The sequence below is a fragment of the Astatotilapia calliptera genome, chromosome 22, assembly GCF_900246225.1.
Source record: "Astatotilapia calliptera chromosome 22, fAstCal1.2, whole genome shotgun sequence".
In the NCBI taxonomy this organism is placed as follows: Eukaryota; Metazoa; Chordata; class Actinopteri; order Cichliformes; family Cichlidae; genus Astatotilapia; species Astatotilapia calliptera.
The window spans coordinates 17,310,806-17,332,553 of record NC_039322.1 but is presented as its reverse complement, the minus strand read 5'-3'; the positions used below and the strand labels follow the sequence as shown (position 1 = coordinate 17,332,553).

Genomic DNA, 21,748 nt, shown 5'->3' with positions numbered 1-21,748 from the left:
GAACCATTGTTACAACACAGGAATAATCAACCAGACACAAAATTCCTTACTTTTTGTGCTAAGTTTAAAATAAAAAACAAATGTCTTTGCATGCATTTAGCTCCACGTCAAGTGCAAACATTGTTACTTACACCTCACTTCATCAGTAATAACAGCACATCCATTTTTCAATGCAATCTTACTTTTGAACTTTATTTAAAAAATAAAGCAGTCTTTATAATTTTTCTAATATCGCCTCAGATTTTCTGAGTATTTATCTCCCTCACCAAATGGGACGCGCACATCCACACTCGCACGAGTGCAGCTCCAGTACACCTTAATCAAGATTATTATGGTCTGGGATGTGTTTAGTTTGGGTGTACAGGTCCTCTATTTGTTAGAGAGTGTTTAATATCATCGTAAATGTACATTCACTCCTAGTTTACAGGCTTTTATTTACTCCAGCTCATAAACACTGAGCAGGCTGGATCCCTTTTAATCTGCAGCCAAAGTTTTTCTCTTTCTCTCTCTTTCTTCTTTGCCCACCTTCAAGACACTGTGGCGTGACGTCGCCTGTTTTCTAGCGGGTGCACGCGAGTTTTCACACAGGTGCTCCATCTGCTTGCCAGTGCGACTATTTGGGGCGATAACCGCCTCGCTCCTGAGCAGCTCTGTTAACATCCTCACTTGTTAACAAGCCCCTTACCTTCCCAGAGCCAACCTCTGCCACCCGCAGGGAAATAGCAGGAGTTTGCTTAACCCTGTAAGCCTGTAAATACAAATTTTTGAAGTTTTTGAAAACTTTTTCTTTTCTCTTAAAAATAAGAGTTGACAGTTAGTGTACAGCTGTGGACGGAAGAAAAAAGATGCTGGATCGCTGTTATCACAAACTGCTGCTGTTTGGATGCCTGGTTTGTCTTCTGGTGACTGTTGTAACTGCAGACGGTAGGTAAACATTTGAAATCATTGAAATAACCCGTACACCTCGTTGTAAAATTATTTTCTGATCTAATTTTGTCCGTTTGCTAAAGCTGTGGTGGTGATGTGCGCCAATTACGCGTAGCGCGCCAGCAATTGGCACCAAGCCTGTTAGAGTCAAAAGGTGTTCTAAAATAAATGTTTAATGGCAAAAGAGACAATTACACCACACTATTTCTCCCGTTAAACCCGCACTTTGTTCTTTGTTCTAAGCTGTGTGAGTGGTCTGCTTTGTCCAGCAGTCATTCTCAAACCTTTAGAGTGCACGAGAGAAGATTATTTTTTTACTGCTTTGTTGCTAAAAAGTTTTCTCTTATATTATTTTCAGTGGCTGATTAGCAGGGCTGTCTCTAGCCCTTTTTATGCTCTAGGCAACTTTAGATTTTGGTGCCCCCTCGTGGATCGATAGCTATATAGGTTTTTGAGAAATTTCATTTAGTGCAGGCGAGCCCTCCAAACAGCTTAAAAAAGATGCTTCTCTTCCATGTAGCTTAAGGTTACTCGACACACTGTCATAATATCTGAGATATTTATTAAAAATGAATAATAAGCAGTCCAAATTGCATTCTTCTTTTATTTGTGACTTTGGGATCTAAAGATTCAGTGAATGCACAGAGAATAATTTATTTAGAGGAACCTAAATGTAAATGTGCTTTCATTGTTACAGTTGTTACAGTTTCTGTCTTATATAGTTATAGGAAACATCCTTGATGACACTCCTGCATATATGGACCAAATTGAGGAATGAAGATAGAAACTTAAGATTGACAAGAAAGAATATTGTGAACTTAATTAAATGGGTCAAACTTTTATTGACAATAAAACAAAAGTGATCTTGCAGCTGGTGGCAGTCATTGACTGTGACTGCTCACCTGTCTGAAACGTAAAAAACTGATAAGAAAAAATTGTTAACATCATCAAAAATTATTAATAGCTATAAATAATTACAGAACTGCTGCTGTGTCATCTGCTGCAGCTTTTGCCACAAGGTGCGGCAAAAGGACACAAATGCAGGGCTCATAAACAGATGTGTCAAAAATAAAAACCAAGTCCAATGAGGCAAACACACCAATAAATCCAAAATAGAAGCAAAACACACTCAAGAGCAGGTGAAACAGATGCAGATGGGGGAAAATGAAACCGTAAATACTCAGAGACACAGTGAGGACTAATCAGGGGGAGTGGAGAAAAAAAGAACTGAAAATAATTAGGGACAACAAGACAAGGGAAGTAAAAGCAAATACAAAACGATAAATGACTGTCAAAATAAAACAGGAAGTGATAAATCAGGGATAGAAATTTAAGCATGATGCACAGAGACACCAGGGACACTAAACGAATATCGAACCATGAACTTAAAACAGAATAATCGCTGTAACAGAATCATACAAACAAATGACAATATGTCTCCGTCTACAACAGTCATCAAAACTGAGGCTTTAAAATGATAATGAAAAGAAAGCTAAAAGTTCTTAATAAACAACCACAAAACTCAAAATAACCTAAAACCCACAGATGAAAGACAGCTGTCTTTGATCACGCCTCTGCAGATAACTCTCTGAAGTTGCAGGTATTCAGTAAACTCAGAAGAACGACTATAAGCAGCAACTTCAGCTCCCGTGCACAGCTTGTCTCACCAGTGCCCTCCTACAGCCTTTCAGCAACACATTTTTAGAGAGCTTGTCTGGCAGAAAGCCTCGAAGGAAGACTTCTCCTCTGTGCCAGATACAGCTTATTTTGGTTTATCTCAGAGTCGTGTAAATATTTCAAAAACGTGACTCCTGCGATTATGAACCTGGAGCACATTTCTGTCCTGTGTTACTGGACAGCCGTGATGTGAGAACGGGGTGGTAATGACAGGACCGGTATGCTGCTGCGATCGCTCCTGCAGTCAATTAATGATCACAGGGGGGTGAGCAAAGCAGATCCTTGCACATCCACGACTGTGCCGCTGAGATTTCACACTCACGAGTGAGGCTTTAAGAAGTCCTTAAAAATATTTACTTCCTACACATTCTGCTATTATCCTGAATTTGTTTGTATAAGATGTTATTTAATGTTAATCTCCTTGCATTTCCTCAGGTCGAGTGTTTGTGCTGGACCTGAGGAACTCCTCTGACCTGCAGGGCTTCAGAGATGCTGAGCAAGCTTGTGCCTCGCACCGCGGCCGCCTGGCATCAGTAGAGGAGCTTCGTCACGCTGTGGTGGAGTGCTACTTCTCCCCGTGCACCCGCGGGTGGCTCTACGGGGGCTCAGTAGGGTAAGAATAGCAGCTGTCTTCAGAGGAGATGTCAGAGGTCATTATGGTGTGTGTGTGCGAGACGGAGGTTTCGGGAATGGATGAAAGAGAGAGGAAGTAAAGAAAGCGAGCGGGGAGATAGAAGAGTGACACATTTCAGGGGGGAAAGAGAAAAAACAGAGAGAGGAAGCAGAGAGGGAGAAAGACTCCTCTGTTTCTTCCTGGAGGAGGAGGGAATTCTGAGATGGGGTGTCATGTCGACAACTGCCTCCATTTACACCTCTCATCTCCACGGCAACGACACTCACAGCTTTCAGAACAGAGCAGATTTGGGCCTGGAGGAAGAGGGGTACCCGGTTTGCTTAAACAGAGATGAAGCTGACAAGTGGTGATTATAGGGATAAAACCTCATGAACACTGTTACTGCTACTATAGTATCCTACACTGCAGCTCCTAATAGAAAAATGTATGAAGAGTATGAAACATGTTCCTTTTAAATGGACGCAGACACCTGGTGAACACATGCCTGCTTTTAATGAATAATAGTTGAGATGCTTTTTTGGGTCCATTCACAGCAAAGCGTGCTCTTTGTTTGACCAATAAATGGTTAAGTTGACCCTGAAATTCTCGGTGTATGTAAGCCAAAATCCAAATGATTATTAATGGTTGTTCTAAATGACACGACTACGAGTTCATTCAAAACTTTTACGTAAAAATCCCCCTTTTCTCTCAGTGTAAAGACGTTTAACTGCACATTTTATCTCAGTACGAGAAAAAGAAGTTCAGTGTCAATGCCCTCGATCACATTTTCAAAAAACATCCAGTGCGGCCCGGGTTGGCGTCTCTGCCAGGCCAATTCTGACCCCCGGGCCTTATATTTGACACCCCTGCTCTACAGTATATTAGAGACTATAAAATACAATTAGTCTGTGAGTGCTGGGGTTCTTTCACAGATTTCTTGAACCTTGTTTTTCATCAAGGTTGAAGGGCATTTAGCATATCCTGCTGTAGTGACCCTTTGTGAATAAGGGAGCGGCCGACTATTCCACCTACAGGGCTGGTCAACCACAACGAAACTCCCAAACTGGAAACTTCGTTATAAAAATGAACGGAGACTTCAATGAAACAATTGAGAAATAAAGCCTTTCAGGGGTTAACCTGGTTCAAAGTGCCCACCGAGTTTCTAACATACAATAATATGCTTGTAACATATCTGGTTAGGGACGTATCATCTTTTCCTTTTATACACCGCTGGCTCTGTACATGTTGATCAGCGGACATCAGCTTTCACACTCCCTTACTGCGTTTCACACTATATCACCCTGCTACCACAGCTCCGTCTGCTGAAGTCAGGAGCTACACACCTCCTTTTTGGACGGCTTATTCGAGCAGTGACAATGACAGACGTGGAATCTGACGTATATTCAGATACAGTGAACTTTTCCTGTAACTTTTTCAGGAAACACAGACAACCTTGGTCTGTGTTGGAGGCAGTTTTGCAGAAAAGCACCAGAATGTTCTTCTAATATATCAGGAAACACAGAGTAAGAAAAGCAGTCCAACAGCTGAAGGTGCTGCAGTCATTCGGACATTATGCGTTGATTATTTATGGGCTGTGAATTTGCAGAGTGTGTGAGGGAAATACGATTCACAGCCGATTCATCCTCCTCTCCTGAGTGGTCTTCATCATAAATAAATCATCACTCTGAAGCGCAGCATGGTGGTTCCTAATATATATCTAGCTCATCAATCAATGTTAGTTAAAGGTAAAAATACATTGATTGCAGGTATTTTATTAATGTTTTTGTCTGTTTTTCTTGTCCCTCCATCCTTTTCTCTGTTTTTTTTTTTCCTGTTTTGTTGCCCACCTTACCACACACACTCCCACTGGTTGTGTAAAGGCCACCCTCACCCACTCCCTCACTCACATGTTGGTTGCTTAGATGAATAATTGTGTCGTTGGTGTGTGAGCTGTGATGCTTCCAGACTGGCGTCAGTGCCAGTTAACCACCTCAGATGTGTATGACATAAGTCTGTAGGTCTATTAGGAGCTTTAACAAGTGCCTCCTACGCTGACTCTTCCACCTTAACATCTTCTTCTGACCTGTCAGTCATTTTGTACCTCTGTACACCATTATACAAGAAAAATGAATTAAGGCCGTTTCAGATGAATGCGTGCATACTTCTGGGTGTTCCCTGTAGCAGTCACGCACTGTCAGGTGATGGATTCTTCTCGGGCACAGATACCTGCAGGGATGAAAGTTAAATTTTTAAACAGTCGTCAGTGTTTTTTGCCTCTCTGAGTGCTTTCTCTGTGATTTCTTCTTTTCTCCTTCAGACTCTCTCCCCCATAAAGCAAAGCTAACATGGCACACGCATGCAGTCTGACCTGCTCCACTCTCTCAATGCACTGCTAGTTAAGCCTTTATCAGGACAGTACGGTTGAAAGATGAGGGGAAACCTGGGAGAGAGAGCAGGAGGAACACATGCAGCAAATACCTTAGGCTAGATTCAGACACGGGCCTCTGCAATAGTCTTACAGTTTATGGGTCGCCTGTTCAATCTGCTGAGCTAAACTGGCGCCCCTGCTAGTTACATTATTTCCAATTAGTGATGCTTTGTTTAGATCAAATGCACACCCAGTGTCTATTCTATAGAATGATTCTTAGTAACTAATATCACCAATCAAACTTGCTGTTAAAGCTCATATTTCTGAATTTTCCCACAGGACTGATTGCTACTGCCAGCCTCTGTGGGAACATAATCTGATTGGCCTTGTCTTATCTGGTGTTTTTGAATGATAAACGGGTTAATAATGTGATTATGCTGCAACATAAATGGAGTATTCACTCAGCTTTAGTAGCTTCTGCAGCTTGTAGGAGCTGTGCTCATTCAGTCCCAGTGGAATATGCGCTGCTTTATGTCCACAATGTTATGACTTCTCTATTTGAAGTTGGCTGTAACCTAAGGCTTGTTCTCTGGGAACATCCATCCATAATGTATCAGCGTGGGATAACACTGTGCCAAAGGCTACAGCCGCTGATACTGCAACATATCTGAGTCATGATGTGTGTTCCTGGACCCTGATGTCATACTGCAATAATATTTAAATGGGCAACAAATCAAGTGGTGGTGAATAAACTGTGTGCGTAGTCAACTTTCCCACATGCGCACTTAATCAGAGGTACAGCTTTAGATATCAGGGGTGGAGGGAATATGTAGAGGAATGTTTCAGTGTTAATTACAAGTTAATGACCTGCATTCATAATCTCCCAGAAAAAAATACAAAAATAAAGCCAAAAAATATATAATACTCAAAACATTTCCAATGCATTGTATTCAGAATTCTACTTTGGAGCTAGCTCTTTTTTACATATTGTTTTAGTCCACTGGTTCCCAGCATGCTGGTCAGGCCTGTAAATAAATGATGGCAGACTGGTAGACTGTAAATAATTGATGGATATTATTCATTGGTTTGCAATCCACTGCTTTGAGGCATTGTGGACAGTCTTATCTTGGCTTTTTTAAAGTGAGGTGAAGGTCTGACTAAAGAACCAAGAGCAGCTACACAGCCTCACTGTGAAATACAGCCAGACATTTGACCGCTTCGCCTTGGGCATTTTTAATCTGTAGCTCTGCTCTAAAAGAACGTATGTACCTGGGCCTGCCTACTATCCTTGAAAACGTAAAATGATTGGCTAGAAGTGTATCACAGCTCAGGAAAAAAAAGCACCGAAATAAAGCACCGAAATGTGCGCTGGTTACTGCCGTTTATGTCAGAACCGGTGCCCTTCCCTAGTCACAAAGATGCTATAATAAACTTTTCATATCTACTCAGCAAACATTTCAACGCTGAATGACTGTAGCGATAGTTCTTGTTCACGGCTGAAAACTAGTTCAAAACTAAAAAGCAAACTCGATGTTGGAGACACGACCTCGACACTAATTCGAGGTACTTGTTGAATGTTGCCTGGATGTTTAAAAAAGATAAAACTTGTGTTCTACAATCTTGTTATCACTTAGATGAAACAATTAAAAAAAGAATCTGGTAGAAAGAATGAGAAGAAAAATAGCAGCTCTGTGGTCATTTTGACAGCAAATTTTGATTCAGTTTTATTAGTAGTTTTTAGATTAAAACATTAATTAGTTTCAGTCGACTAAATACCATAAGATTATCCTAGATTAAATCTAAAGTTGATTCAGTTGACTAAAATGTAATGCGTAAAATTCTGTCATGTTTTTACTGGTGAGAATTGCTCCACATTGTTTACAAAGCATCTCATTTGCAATGCACCAATCTAATCTATATTTATCCCTCACTAAGAGATGTTCAAGTCAGACCATCTATTTGGGAGTGCAAACAACAACATCTTGTCCAGGTCCTGCTCAGTTTTTGGAACTGAACTGCAACCAGGTTTGACCTGGGAGATGATTTCAGGGTTTAAGCCATGTTTGCTGAATTACTCTATTGAAGTGAACATAAGTGTTCTGATAATGCTAGCAAGCTTTGTTAGCAAACTGTGCAGGTACATCACACACGGACAGAAGAGCTCAAAAATACTAAAATTATAGTAGCTAAAATTAAAGCGCAAACCTCTTTGGAGGTAATTAAATAGAATTAAATAGACGATGACTAAATTAAGAATGCTCAAAATGTGCACAAAATATAGCACAGCTGTTACAAAGAGAAAGAATAGCAACAGAGACCAACAGACGCAATTGTGAAATGCTCCTCTATAGTCAAGTCAGTGTTATGTCACGTTAATTAATGAGAGTGTGAACATGTGACTTGATTTTATGCAGTATGGATATCATGTCTGTTTATTTCCAGGACCACAGTGTGTAATGTTGTGGGCGGTGTGCTGAAAGCTGTAGAAGTGAGGACAGAAAATGGCACAGAGGACGCAACGCACCTGGACGCCTTCTGCATCAAAGACAAAGGTCAGTAAACCCACACGAAAACATACACAGTACGTAAGGATCGTAGAAGAGGAATGGTAGTAGCGATCAGGACATGAATGACTCAGGTTTGTGTGTGTGTGTAAATGTAAATGTGATGTGAAACAACTGGATCCATGAATGTGTGTTAGTTCTGATGCAGCTGAAACTAAAAGACACACATCACATCTGGCACATCATTGCCAGGTTTTGGATCAAAACTTGGAAGATTTCTCTTGTCCATGTGCCACACACCCTGAGGTTGGCAGACACTCTCTGCTGTGGGAGCACATGTGAACACTTCACATCCATTTGATACAGGCAAACCAACTACACAGCTTATTGTCTAGTTATGGTTGGGTATATTAAATACAGGATCCCTGGAGGCACCATTGTCAGGGAAACCCACTCACACCGTTACACTGAACTAATTAAAGATTCCACATTTAATCTGAAACACGTAAAAAGAAGTTGCACTACAGTCTATAGTCAAAATGTCTTTTTGAATAACCATTTGGGGGATTTTTAAACTTTATTTTACATTTTAAATCATATTTTAGTTCATAATAAACAATAAAACACTTGTTATTAGAATTTAACAATATATTATGGATATAATGCAAAACAAACTGTATTGATCTTTAATTATCTTAATTATCTAAAGTCAAGTTGGCAGCAGGGTATCCCAGATATCTTTCTCCCCAGCCACACTTTCCAGTTGCTCCTGGGGGATACAGAGACCTTCCCAGATTCTGCTTCAACAGTCTGGTAAAATGTCTTCATTACTGCTGATGCTGCATCAATGCGCCAATCCATCTCGTGCTCCACCTTCCCATCACTTGTGAATGACATCCCAGGATGACTGGATTCTCTTGCTTGAGGCAGCCTTCCTCCCCATCGTTCCACTGTACTCTGGCAGAGAACCGTTGCCTTGGATTTGGAGGTGCTGATTCTCATCCCACCTGCTTCTCACTCGGCTGCAAACCGCTCCAGTGCATGCTGAAAGTCACGCTCTGATTAAACCAACAGAATCACATCATCCACAAAAGCAGGGGTGCAATTCTGAGGTTCCCAAAGCAAATACCCTGCTCACCTCAGCTATACCTCGAGATCCTGTACATGAAAATAAAAGTAGGTTCAGAGACAAAGCATAGCCTGAACATGCAAAGATGCAGACACAGAATTCCTGGCATTCCTTCGCCTGAATCCAAAGTTCGACAAGGTTCGAACCTGCTTTCCATCACCCTTGATGAAAACTTTAATATGCATAGTTATCCACAACATTATCCATGAAGATTGGACCAGATTCTGTTTAATATTCATGCTTTATCCTCATGTTCTTAAAATTCACATAATTCTTTTACATAAAAGCTTTTGCTTCATGTCCAGAATTCATTCGTTCATTCTTATTACACATGATATACTGATATTATAAAGCTGATAAGCATTGGTTGACATTTACAGAGAACACTGTTTCCTATGGAATAAGTATAACAGCTCTATTACTAAATACGTGCATCTATATGCTTGTTGCTGATAGATGAGCCATGTGGAGACCCCCCATCTTTTCCTAATGCACGCCTGCAGAGTCACTCTGGGTCCGAGATGGGAGATGAGCTTCTGTACACATGTGTCCCAGGTTACGTGATGGCCGGTGGACACACAGCCTTTAGCCTGCTGTGTGACAGCTGTGGGGAGTGGTATGGACTGGTGCAGATTTGTGTTAAAGGTAAGAGGCTGTTGTGGTCAGAGTTTGATTCTTTGTGTTTGAACAGACTCTCAGTTGTTAGCTGGGATGGAAATGGTGTTACTGGTGCTTTAGCTTGTGTCGCTAATCCTTTATAAAGGCAAAATGCATGGCCTGTGTGGATTATTAGCTAACAGTTAATCATGCTTTTAATCTAAAGCAGTCGTTCATAAACTTTCCAGGGAAAACTACTCTAGATTTGAATTTTCTTACAATATTGGCAGCTATGTTTAGTTAATGGAGCCTCTAAAAGGTCACAAATATCTGTTTTCTACCCAGACATTTTGAGGTCCAGCTTTGATCATAATCTCAAACCATTTTTCTTTTGTGTTTCTGATTTAAAGAACTGGCTGTGTACCAGGGGAACTGGTTCAAGAGTGACACTGACATTTTGCTGGTTTGGAAACAAGAATCAGTGACGTCAGGGTCTGCCAACCCAGCAGCCAGATTATGTTAGCTCAGTATGATCAGTGGAAACAGATGGCAATAGTTGGCTCCAGCTAAAGGTCTCAAAATCTATCCAGCAGTGCCACTAAATGTCATTGAAAATACACAAAACAAAACAAAAAACAAACATTTTTCTTAGGTTTTGTGTAGGTTTTATTTTCTATTTCTTGGTAGGACCGTGACTTTTCAGAGCCTTGGCATCATTATGAAGCTACCAAAGAGCGGAGCAGAGAATTTGCAATGCCTATCTACTGGAGACTGCCTTTGGCATCATATTTAATTAAAAGAGGTGGCATTGAATATCTTGGGAACTTTTGCTAACTTTCTTTGAGTCATAAAATAATAAATAATAAATGTAGATACTTGATCTGACTTGAAAGTTTACACATTTCTATTTTGTCTTTCTGCAGATGAGGTGAGTCACACAGACTACGAGGACAAGTTCACAGATTCCTACATAGAGGCAGAGCGCCAACCTGAGACACCATTAGAGGCTCATGGCGATGTACACGAGGAAGTGTATGGAGCTGCGTACCCACATGGAGAGATGAGCGTGGAGCAGCAAGAGACGAGTTTTAGAGCCAAAGCTGAGGAGGACCATCGAGACCTGAGCAGAAAGCTTAAAGTGGGAGGAGAAGTGGCTGAAGATAGTGAAATATTTGAAGGAGCTTTAGTTAAACGAGAAAAAAATGAGGAACGGGCTGGTGAGGACTTGGTAGGTCCTCGGACGAGGCAGCAGGAGAGAACTGAGGTGGCCAAGATTGATACAGTGGAAGCCACAGAAGCACCCGTCTCTCTTCTCTCCCAGAAACACATGTTCTGGTTCCCCTCTGAGACCTTCCAGGAGGAAGAACCTCAGGTCTTCATCAATCCAGCCACGCAGACAACACAGAGAACCTCTGTTGACCGATCTGAGGAGAGCATTGAGCACACGAGTCAAGAAAGGCCCTATCGTCAACATCCCGTTGATGCTGATGATCCTGATCATGAAGGAGATGATTTTGATGATCCTGACACCAGCCGCCATGATGACCAGGACGACATCCTTGAAGATGACCACCATGACGATCAAGACGGCAGCCACCAAGAGGAAGACCACGATGAGCACAAGAGGCAACCAGGTCAAGATGAAGATTTGGACAAAAGGGAAAGCCATGAAAGCTATGACGATCACGAGGAGCATTATGACATGGGCGAACATGAGGAGGACCGTGATCGCAAGGAGTACGACGATCCAGATGATACTTACGACGGACACAAAAGCCAGGAGGATCATGATGATCATAATGGAGAACATCATGAGGTCTCTGAGGAACATCTGGACCAGGATGACCATGATGACCATGATGACCATGATGACCACGATGACCACGATGACCGTGCCATACATTATGACGACACCCATTATGCTGACCTTGATGATCATGATGATTTTGGACACAAAGACGCTGAGAGCTATGACGATCATGATAGCCATGAAGATGATAGTCGTCGGCATGTTGTTTTTTCTGTGGTAGCCGATAAGCATCAGAACGTCACTCAGAGGGGAGCAGACGGAAAGTCAGCCACAGATGACACGTGGCTGGACGGTTACCCTGTTGTTTTCGAAAACGGTGACTCCGTAACAGAGAGGGTGAAACCAGAGGATAAAGACAGAAGGAGATTTGTCAAGACGACGCCCAGACCCACTGAGGTGGAAATTCCTAGACCTTACACCAGCTCGCCCAAGGAGCAAGAGTCTCTCACCACGGTGCGTGAATTCGAACTAGGGGTTTTAGAGGAGGTGTGGCCTGACTCCATCGGGACCCCTGCCCCTGACCTTCTGGAGCCTTCAGACTCTCCTTCATACTCTGAGACCGGAGACTACAGCACACAACAAGCAGTTCCCACCGACTCTTGGATGGCTGACATTACCGATCATCCCTTCCTTGATCATGGCCCAAGCCCTCCAGTGCACAAGGACGGCTTAGTGCTCAGCCTGCCTGGTGAGACTGGGGAGAGGGGAGAGCAGGAAGGGGAGATGGGAGAGACGATCTGTGTGGATGACGCCTGCCCTCCCCTCCCTCCGAGCTCTTCCGGTCGAGGCCCCACTGTGGCGGCCATTGTTGTGGCGATTTGTGTCATCGCAACTGCAGTCATTGTCGCGGTGTGGTGTTACCGACGACAGCAGCAGAAGAGTTCGGCGTATGAGATGAATGGGAAGGGCCAAAGTCAGGCCAGACAGGGCCAACAGATAGAGATGCAGCAAAAGGTGTAGGGGAGAGAGGTTGGCACAGACACTCTTCCTTTGGGAAGGATGGGAAGATTCAGTTGAAAACTGTTGATCTTAGGTATAAACTTTAAAAAAGCTAGCACAAAATATTGTAATGATGCTTAACATAGTGAAACTTGAATGAAACAAGATGGCAATAGTCCTGTCACTTAGTAGTTCTGAGGAAATCCACCAGTCCTTGTATGTTATCCATGATTTTTAAAGCTCTGGCATCTACCTGGACATAAACCAGGCTGGATTCAACTCCAGAAGCTGAGAAGCGAGACTTTAAAGATATTAACATGTAGGAAAACCACAACATGAGGCACAGCACTGCCTGAATATAGGAACTGAAACTTCATTCTCCAAAGCTCTTGGACATTTTGATGAAGATTTCTTGCTGTTGTTTTTGTTGAGTGCTTGTATTATTGCTGATGTGCATTGTTTGATATTCTGTGTATTGTGTTTATGGAAAAAAAAAAAGGTCTAGTTCACCACAGGAGGTTCGCGGGAGGACATGAAGAGTACTGAGAGGGGTGAGATGAAAGAAAAGAGGCTGGTGAAAGGTGTAAATAAGAGGTGGAGTCTGATGGGAGAAATATTTCTTGTCTGTGTTGGTTTTGACATTCAGCTGATGAGACATAAAGAGGCATCCAGATTGCAGACTCAGCCACATGTATGCGTGTGTGTGATAGTGTGCGTGTGTGTGTCGCAGGTCTGTGCAATCCGCCAGCCAGCAGTAAATTATGTTTGAAGGTACCGACCGAGGAAGCAGAGTAGATCCTGACATCAGTCCAACTAACCACAGATTAAACACTGTGGTGAAAAAGAACCACAGCCTCAAATAAATACAGTTTAAATAGAGTTTCAATGCAGCCAAAAGTTTAATAAAAAGTGCATTTAGATTTTCAAATGATCAAAAATAGGACTCCACTGCCCTAAAACAGAGAGATTGATATACACTCAAATACCACTTTACATCCCTTTTATTCTAAAAGGGACTGTCTTAATTCTTCATGGCATAGATTCAGCAAGGTGCTGGAAACGTTGCTCTGAGATTTTGGTCCATATTGACATGACATCATAACACAGGTACTGCAGATTTATCGGCTGTAAGTCCATGATGTGAATTTCTTGTTCCACCACATCCCAAAGATTGCCTGTTTGATTGAGATCTGGTGATTGTGGAGCCAATTTGAGAACAGCTGACTCATTGTCACGTTCAAGAAAGCGGTTTGAGATGATCCGAGCTTCGCGACGTGGTGTGTCATCCTGCTGGAAGAGGCGTGCACGGGGACGAACATGGTCGGCAACAATACTCATGTAGGGTGTGGTGGTGAAACGGTGCTCATTTAGCACTAAAAGGGTACAAAGTGTGCCAAGACAATGTCCTCTACACCATTACACCAGCAGCAGCCTGAACCATTAACGCATGGCAGCATGTATCCATGAATTTTTATTTACACCAAATTCTGATCCTACCATCCTAATGTGAAAACAAAAACTCAGACTCAACAGACCAGACAACAATTTTACAGTCTTCTCTTGTCCAGTTTTGGTGAATTTTGGCCTCAATTTCATGATCTTACCTGATGAGAGTGGTACCCAGTGTGGTCTTCCTCTGCTGAAGGTCATCTGCTTCGAGGTTTGACGCCCTGTGCAAAACTTGGTTGTAACGAGTAGTTATTTGAGTTACTATTGCCTCGCTATCAGCTGTCACGTTCTTAAATCACCTCTTTTCTCCATTGTGATGCTCAGTCTTAACTTCAGCGCGTCATGTTCGCATGCCTAAATGCCTCGAGCTGCTGCTGTGATTGGCTGATTGGATAGTTCCTTTAATGAGGAGTTGAACAGGTGACCGGTGAGTGTACACACACATATAATGGCGAATGTGTCATAAGTCATTACACTATGAGCAGTTACAGAGGACTGGACTCTGGGAATATTTGCTCATGTCTGAGTAGATATCAGTGTTGTGACAATTTCTGCCAAACAGAGATGAATGCATTCAGGATTTTTAAAAATACTCTATCATTCTTTGTTATCGATGTGCCATCTTTCCATATGTGCCAAATATTTAGAAAATGTAAAAGAGCAGATGTAAATGGATACAAATAGTCATGTTTGTGGTCAAATTTCAGTGTTTTACAGTAGGAATGTAAATAAAACAGTATATAAGGGTAAGAGCATGGGAAGTGATTATAATTATTGTCAACAGGGACCGCTGATTAATAAAAAAGAAACTTAATGGTAAAGAATTTTCTTGCATAATTTCAAAATCAATAACGAACTGATTTACAGGAAATATCTTAATCTGTTTCCTTCATGGTGTCTGAAAATGAACTGACGTTAATTATTAAGTACCTGACGTCTGTGTGTTTCTGTGCATATGATCTGTGACTGTATTGACTCGCTGTACATACGACAGCATTACCAGTATGTGGAAATACCTTGTTTCTTGTTTCACAGGTGGCATTACAAACCACCCCTCATATCTTACACAGGGTACGCTCATCTCCGCGACGTCTGCTCGACTACCTTTTACTTCAGCTGTGATTACCGCGACTGTACTCGCCCACGCCGTAGGTTATCAAGCAACGAACTCTGTGGCAAAACAACAGGTTTGCCACATGAAGGATGCCTGAAGAAGGGTCATAAAAATAGACGTTGTTAAATTAAAAGCGTGACTAGTTATTTGCAGCATCGTCCTCTCAGCCTTATGTGATTTATGACAAGATGAAATGTGTACTGTATGTGTCTTCACAAATAAATATGTGGTATAACTCTGGCTTCTAGTTTACTTTTGCTCTGGGTCAACTAGATGCACTAACTTATAGGAATCTTCCGTTGTTATCTTTCTTTAGTATTCACAGCGGACACGGCAAAAGATGTTACTCTGTCTTTTCGTCAGGACATTTTTAATGCTTCTGCTTATCCAAGCAAAAAGAAGCAGAAGAGAGAAATTGGTGGGATGAACTACAGCTGAGGAAGAGGTAATAAAAGAAACAGGACAGAAGGAGAAGGCGAAGAGTTGGAGAGACACAGTAATACAGAGGGAATGTTCCCCTGTGGGTTTTTAACATCACCATGTGACAAACTGCACAGAGACTCAATGTTCAAACATTATTAAACACCACAGTGTTTTCTCTGGTGGGCTCGCTGCTCAGCTCTCCTGTCTTCTACCTCTGGGTTTCTTTATATTGGGGCTCCAGTTAAAGACCAGTGAACTGGAAACGAAGAATAGCCGAGTAATTAACATTTAAGTCACTTTTAAAACAGATATTAAAATTTTGTTTTTCCAGCTTCGATACTGGGATGATTTACTGTTTGTCTCATGTGGTGAAAGAGAATCAGAATGGTTGGTAGGTTTACATCACTGTCTTCACAGTTTTGCAGAATTTCTGAGGGTCTTTAAAAACTTCTCTATTGACATTTGGACACTCCAGTCCTTGTACCTGACCTTTATCTGGAGAATGTCTGTTGTTTGTTAAGTGGCTTAACACAGACCCGTGAACCATTTAAGCACAAAGAGCTACCTAACTCAAGGGATGAACTTAGCAAAGAGCCAGTTTTAAATTGTGTCTTAAGGCACTTTTTTCATTTGCAGCCTGTCGCTAAAGCACATCATTTGTTCCCATTTCTTTAGCTGAAAAATACCGAAGACAACACAGCTTGACAGACATAAAGTAGTATTTTTTGACCAGCAGGGCTATTCCCAAAGAGCTATCATATCTCAGCGTGGTTTGCAGTGTCTCCTTGCAACTTTGAAGAACAAGTGGAGGACAAAATTAGAAGTTGCAGGACTAAAACTCTATCTACAGCGAGGGAACAAATCCAGCAAAGACCTGACACAGGATCTGAGAGATGCATCTGTGCCTTCAGTTGATCCAGCTGTTGTTCAGAAATCCTCTCAGTGGAAGTGGCTGTTGTTTTACAACATCACTGAAAAGCCGTGATTATTGGAAAGTTATTTTATTGTAAAAAAAAAAAAAAAAAGTCATACTCGTGTGATTCACAAAAGACGAGACAAAATATTTCAGTTTTCTTTAAATTATTAAGCCACTATGCTGTATGTCCACTGAACAGAATATTAATGGGCACGCAGTAGGAAAGTAAAACAAACTCGATCAACCACAGACTGTAAACCCGATAAATATAAAAATTGGGAGTGTTTTGTGTTGTTTTTCAGTGTTTCGGCAGAATCTTCTCCTCATCCTCATCCAGGAACTCATCTATAAACTCGACCACCTCCCCCTGCAGACACAAACACGAAAAAACAATGACACAGAGACAACTCAGGAGGGGCTGTTTTGTTTCAAAGCGAGGTTTTTTCCACTAAGTGGATTACCATTAATCCTCACACTCGCAGTTTTATCTGTGATTTCTCATATTCTGCATTACTGAAGAGATTACAGTCAGTAACTGAATAGTATTTACCACGTACAGCATGTAATCCTGGCTTATGGGTTGGCCTGATGGCCACACTTCTTGTGCTTGCAGTAAAATAACTTAAAGAAAAATGATGCAACACTGCCACCTCACGGCTGTCTGTGATATTGCAGTCTAATAAACACTGGACACATTGTACTGAAGGTCATCATGTGACCAGCCTGAGGAATCCAGGGTTTTCCCAGTTACACAAGCTCACAGATGCAAACAGTGCAGTCCAAACTGTGATTTAATGGGAATTATGTATTTCTATTTTTATGCATAGACTGCATCTTATGTTCACTTCACTTGACCTAAGATAACCTCCCGCCTGGAAAGATCCTTTGATACAAACCACGCACCTCATCGTCGCTGGCCAGACGCTGTTTGGAGAACTCCAACATCTGAAGCTGCATGGTGGTCTGATTGTAGTACCGGACTGCCTCCTGCAGGACAACAGTCAAAGAAATGATGAGTGTCAGAGAGACCCAAAGACTCAAAAGCGGGGAAGAAACCAATAAGTCCTCTTTAGGATGTGTGTGTTTCTGTGACAAAGCAATAAACATTTTATAGGAACAGTTATACTTTTTTTTAAAATTACTGGTATATCAAAAATACATTCAGCTGGCCGCCTGCCCTCAGCTTAGATCTGTCAGAGGGTTCTTCCTGTTAAAAGATTGTTTTTCTTTCCTACTGTTGCCAAGCGCTTATTCAAAAGGGTTCGTTTAATTGTTGGGGTTTCTTTGTATTATTGTAGGGTCTTTATCTTACAATCTAAATCACATTTAGGGGACAGTTGTTGTGATTTGGTGCTATATAAATTCAGTTGAATTAAGTTAAACTTTGTTCAATAAAATTTTACTTATAAAACCTTCTGCTTTCTTGGATGGGCTGTTAGAGAAATTACCTGCACAAAAGGTAAATGCTACAAAATACACCAACACCACAATCATGACTGAGAGGTCAGCTGTGGTGAAGCCCAGCAGACAGCTGCTAACTACAGCCACCTCTGTTGGCCACAACCGTAATAATGCAGAAGCATTTTATTTCCCAGGCTGTAAACATGCTTTTTAACAAGGTAGTCCATGGCGCTGATCTCACTTTTAGAGCCAACCTCAAGTGGCTGCTGGAGGAACTGCAGTTTTTGGCACTGATGCATTTTTATATCTGTTTTTAACAATAAACCTGCATATGGCAAATGGCTTACTATATGAACTTAATTAACATTAAACGCTTGAAACAGGGTGGAAACTTCCAGGATTCACTCATGGGCACCTGTGAAAATCAATAAGAACACAGATACCCTGCAGTGCACAGACTTGTGCCCTGCTAGGCTTCATATTTGCGAACAGATCTTTTCAACAACTTTTAGGTAAAAAGGCTAATAAACATGCGTCCAAAAATGTGAAATAAGTCCTTCAGGGACTTGTCATCATCATCATAACAAAAACATAAATAAATAAAACAAGCTTTTTAAATAAATCCACAATATGCTTTCCCAGGCTGAGATGCATCAATCAGGTGTGTGCATATTCTGTGAACATATCTGAACATCACTCACTGATCTGGGGAGGAAATCCTCATCTATCAGCCCCCACTTGCTTTTGTGGAACTTGTAATACTCCACGTTGTTCTTCATGACTTCATCATTGGGGTCAAACAGCAAGTAGCTGGTTGCACACGGCACTGCGTTCTTCAAGTCATTCACTGAAAGCAAAGTCACAGTCAAACGCCAGCAAACGAACCTCAGAAATTCGAAAGAGAAATCCTTCTCTGCTCAAAGCTGCCAGCTGAGTACTACTCACGCTTGTAGTAGGCGAACTGCAAGTAGTGGTACATGGTGGCCACAAACTTCTCAACAACATAACCGCCGACAACAGGTGTCAGGTCGCTCTCACACCCGGCCTTCCTCTCCAGCACTTCCATGTAGTGGTCTAAACAGAAAATAAGTTTAGGCCTTCAATAAACAGTCATGACTGCACATGAGATGGACATGAGCTGACCAGCTATCGAGGGGTAGAAGTCTTTAAAATCTCTGATGTCCCTCGGTCCCTCAGACGCAGCCAGACACTCGTCGTAGACCTTGAAGAAGTCCCTCAGTGCCAGCTCCATGTCTGACACCGAGGTACGGAAGTTTTCGCCATTGTACGCCCTCACGGCACGTATAAATAAGGTCTGGGATACCACAAGAAAAAAGGATTTGAAAACACAATCCAGAGTGTTAATGCAAACTTTGATGAAGGACTCAGTATTAATCATTTTCAACACTATGATTATCTTCTGTCTGAAATCTTTGACAAGTAATGGTTGCAGACTCTCTTTTTCCACCTTCCCACGCTTGTATTTTACATAACAACGCTAATAAATATCAAGACATATGAAATTTTGTAGCGTAAAGTAAAGTGGATGTAGCCACTGAGGCCGTGCCAAGGATGCCTTAAAGTCCTCAGACCAAAACTGGCAAGTTCATATTCCCAGATATGCCCGTTTGATCTGCACGACCACAGGCTGCTTCCACGTCAGGGCACCCACAGAGCCAATAACAGAGTGGGCTGCATGCCACATGGGAGTGACACCTCTTGTGGATAAAAGCCTCGAGAAATCAGAAAGGATCAAAATGAAAGCGTGCCTCACTGTGTTTAAAGCATGTATCTGTGCCTACCTCGTAGGATTTGGTCTCCAGGTCTTTCAGGTGCTCCTCGGCTCCAGGCAGACTCTTGTAGTAGGCCATGTTTCTCTGCATCATCTCATCATCCGGGTGTTTCAGGAGGAAGGTGTGGGCAGCAGACACCGCCTTGGCCAGGTTGTCAGACTAGAACACAAAAACACACATTAAAATGATTTGTTTTTGTGCTGGTCAGTAAAGAAACCACACAAAGCCTATGGTACTAACCTGAAATGAAATGAGTGTCACATGCAGCAGTAGATTTACTTGTAAGAGTGATGTCATTTATCAGTTATCAGCTGATGTTTGTCTTCACTTATTAATCTGTTTAAATCACCAAAACTGACCACAACTTATATTGTTGGCAGTGTGTTGACCCCTGTTGTTTCCTCATCACTGACATCTGCTTCAACTTCAACTGTATATAAAGCACTATAATTATAATTATAAATATAACTGCATACAATAAAGTTGAATTGAATTGATATATAGTAACTATATATTTATTACATTGATTCCAACGTCTTTGATATAAAGATGATGTGCTATTAATGTCTGTGTCACGGTGTAGTCCTGTAACTTGTATATGTAAACATACCTCGTCAGTAAAGCTGATTCTGATTCCTCACACACATCTCCACTCTCATGCACATCTTACTTCACACTCCGTTACTGCTGCATATTTTTAATTATTTTAGATTAATAGATTACTTTGCGAAACTGATGCAAAACAGTGTGTCTTCCCCCTTTTTTGGCATTGCCCTATGAGCTTAGTTGTGGCAACTGGGAGTTCAATATGATGTGATTACATTAGTTTCTATTAAAATGAAACTTTTCGGTGACCCCTTGGGACATGTGGAGGAAATCACCAGCATGGAAATGTTAAAAATACAATAACTATATTGACTAACACTTCCACATGGGATCATCTGCGTTTGTCATGTTTCTCAGCTTCCTGAACTATTCATAAATTTGCTTTAACAGTCGACTTTCTGTGACCATGCTGTGCGTGTAAAATTGACGATTCTAAGATGTCCTTTCCTTAAAAATGGACCATAAACCACAAGAGTTTAGTTCTTACAGCAGACCCCCAATTGTGCATCCGTGGCACGTAGATGACGTCAAAACGCACGTCGGGGAAAAATCACGACCATAGTTAAATAAACCATTATCACTGGGTAAAGAAAGTTTGAGACTCCAATCTCATTTAGGGGACCCCTTCGAGGCCCCCTCCTTATTAGTTCTGCTTACTTTGAAGTAGGCATATTGAAGGTATTTGTACGGCTCCCTCCTCTCAAATTCATCTATAGTGTCCCGGCTGGGCATGGTCTGCCTGAAAGCGGGTAAGCCCTGTTTGCAGCGCTTCAGACACTGCGCTCTTTTCATAACGTTTCCAAACGCCTGCAGCTCTGGAAACTCCGCAAACCTCTGCTCGTCCTCCAGCCTCACGGAGCTGCAGTTAAGGTTGCAGAAGGCCTCGCTGTCCCGCAGCAGCCGGTAGAGTCGCAGAGACACCTCCATGTACTCCACCGTCTCCTTCCACTTCTCCCCGGTGTACTGATCCAGTGCATATTTGTAAGCGGACTCCAGAGGCATGAGCTCATGCCTGGGGAAACTCCTGAAGCTGTATTTCTCATACTGGGAGTTCACCGCGGAGACGAAAAATGCGACTAATAAGGCAGAAAAAAGCTGGGAAGCAGTGGAGGTAGCCATTTTTGAGGCTGGAAAGAGCTGGAAGGGTAGGCTGTTGAGCGTGGGTCTATAGGCCCGCCTCAAGTTCCACCACGTATCCAGACAAAACCTCCCCTCCCACGGGCACGGGGCTGGCAAGATCGCTCCGTCCAGTGGGAGCTACTGGAGGTGCTCCTCCCATTAAATTACAAAAGTAAAACTTTACAGTTGTTCGGATTTTCACATTACAACTGAAAAACCGGGCTGAAAATCTACATTTCATAACTTTTATTAGGGAAAGCATGAATTCAAAAAGAGTGTATTTTACCCGAAGGATTTGAGTATTTACCGTCTGCTTTACTTTTTTACAATATTTTTTTCACATTTAAAGCTTGAACCTCTTTC

The 21,748-nt window shown here is 41.9% G+C and overlaps 2 protein-coding genes across 2 annotated transcripts; one reads left to right on the top strand and one right to left on the bottom strand.

Annotated features, from left to right (window-relative positions):
* The first annotated feature begins 577 nt into the window (after window positions 1–577).
* Window positions 578–15,362, top strand: susd5 (sushi domain containing 5). The gene is made up of 5 exons (XM_026156559.1): window positions 578–924; window positions 3,040–3,217; window positions 8,028–8,137; window positions 9,675–9,863; window positions 10,739–15,362. Exons 1-5 carry the CDS (start codon window positions 846–848, stop codon window positions 12,583–12,585), a joined length of 2,403 nt encoding a protein of 800 aa, XP_026012344.1. The 5' UTR covers window positions 578–845; the 3' UTR covers window positions 12,586–15,362.
* Window positions 15,363–15,417: 55 nt separating this feature from the next.
* crtap (cartilage associated protein) lies at window positions 15,418–21,483 on the bottom strand. Its single transcript, XM_026156560.1, has 7 exons — window positions 20,924–21,483; window positions 19,670–19,819; window positions 19,011–19,182; window positions 18,813–18,941; window positions 18,569–18,714; window positions 17,370–17,453; window positions 15,418–16,833 (listed from the first exon to the last, which is right to left on the bottom strand). The coding sequence occupies exons 1-7, from the start codon at window positions 21,383–21,385 to the stop codon at window positions 16,765–16,767; spliced, it is 1,212 nt and encodes a 403-aa protein (XP_026012345.1). The 5' UTR covers window positions 21,386–21,483; the 3' UTR covers window positions 15,418–16,764.
* Window positions 21,484–21,748: the final 265 nt, after the last annotated feature.

Excerpts from the sequence above, each read along its gene's own strand:
- susd5 (XM_026156559.1), top strand. The coding sequence starts at position 846 with ATGCTGGATCGCTGTTATCACAAACTGCTGCTGTTTGGATGCCTGGTT. Across the intron at positions 925-3,039 it reads GACTGTTGTAACTGCAGACG|GTCGAGTGTTTGTGCTGGAC; the intron begins GTAGGTAAACAT and ends GCATTTCCTCAG. Across the intron at positions 3,218-8,027 it reads CTCTACGGGGGCTCAGTAGG|GACCACAGTGTGTAATGTTG; the intron begins GTAAGAATAGCA and ends GTTTATTTCCAG.
- crtap (XM_026156560.1), bottom strand. The coding sequence starts at position 21,385 with ATGGCTACCTCCACTGCTTCCCAGCTTTTTTCTGCCTTATTAGTCGCA. Across the intron at positions 19,820-20,923 it reads TTCAATATGCCTACTTCAAA|TCTGACAACCTGGCCAAGGC; the intron begins GTAAGCAGAACT and ends TTTGTGTTCTAG. Across the intron at positions 19,183-19,669 it reads TGGAGACCAAATCCTACGAG|ACCTTATTTATACGTGCCGT; the intron begins GTAGGCACAGAT and ends GTGGTATCCCAG.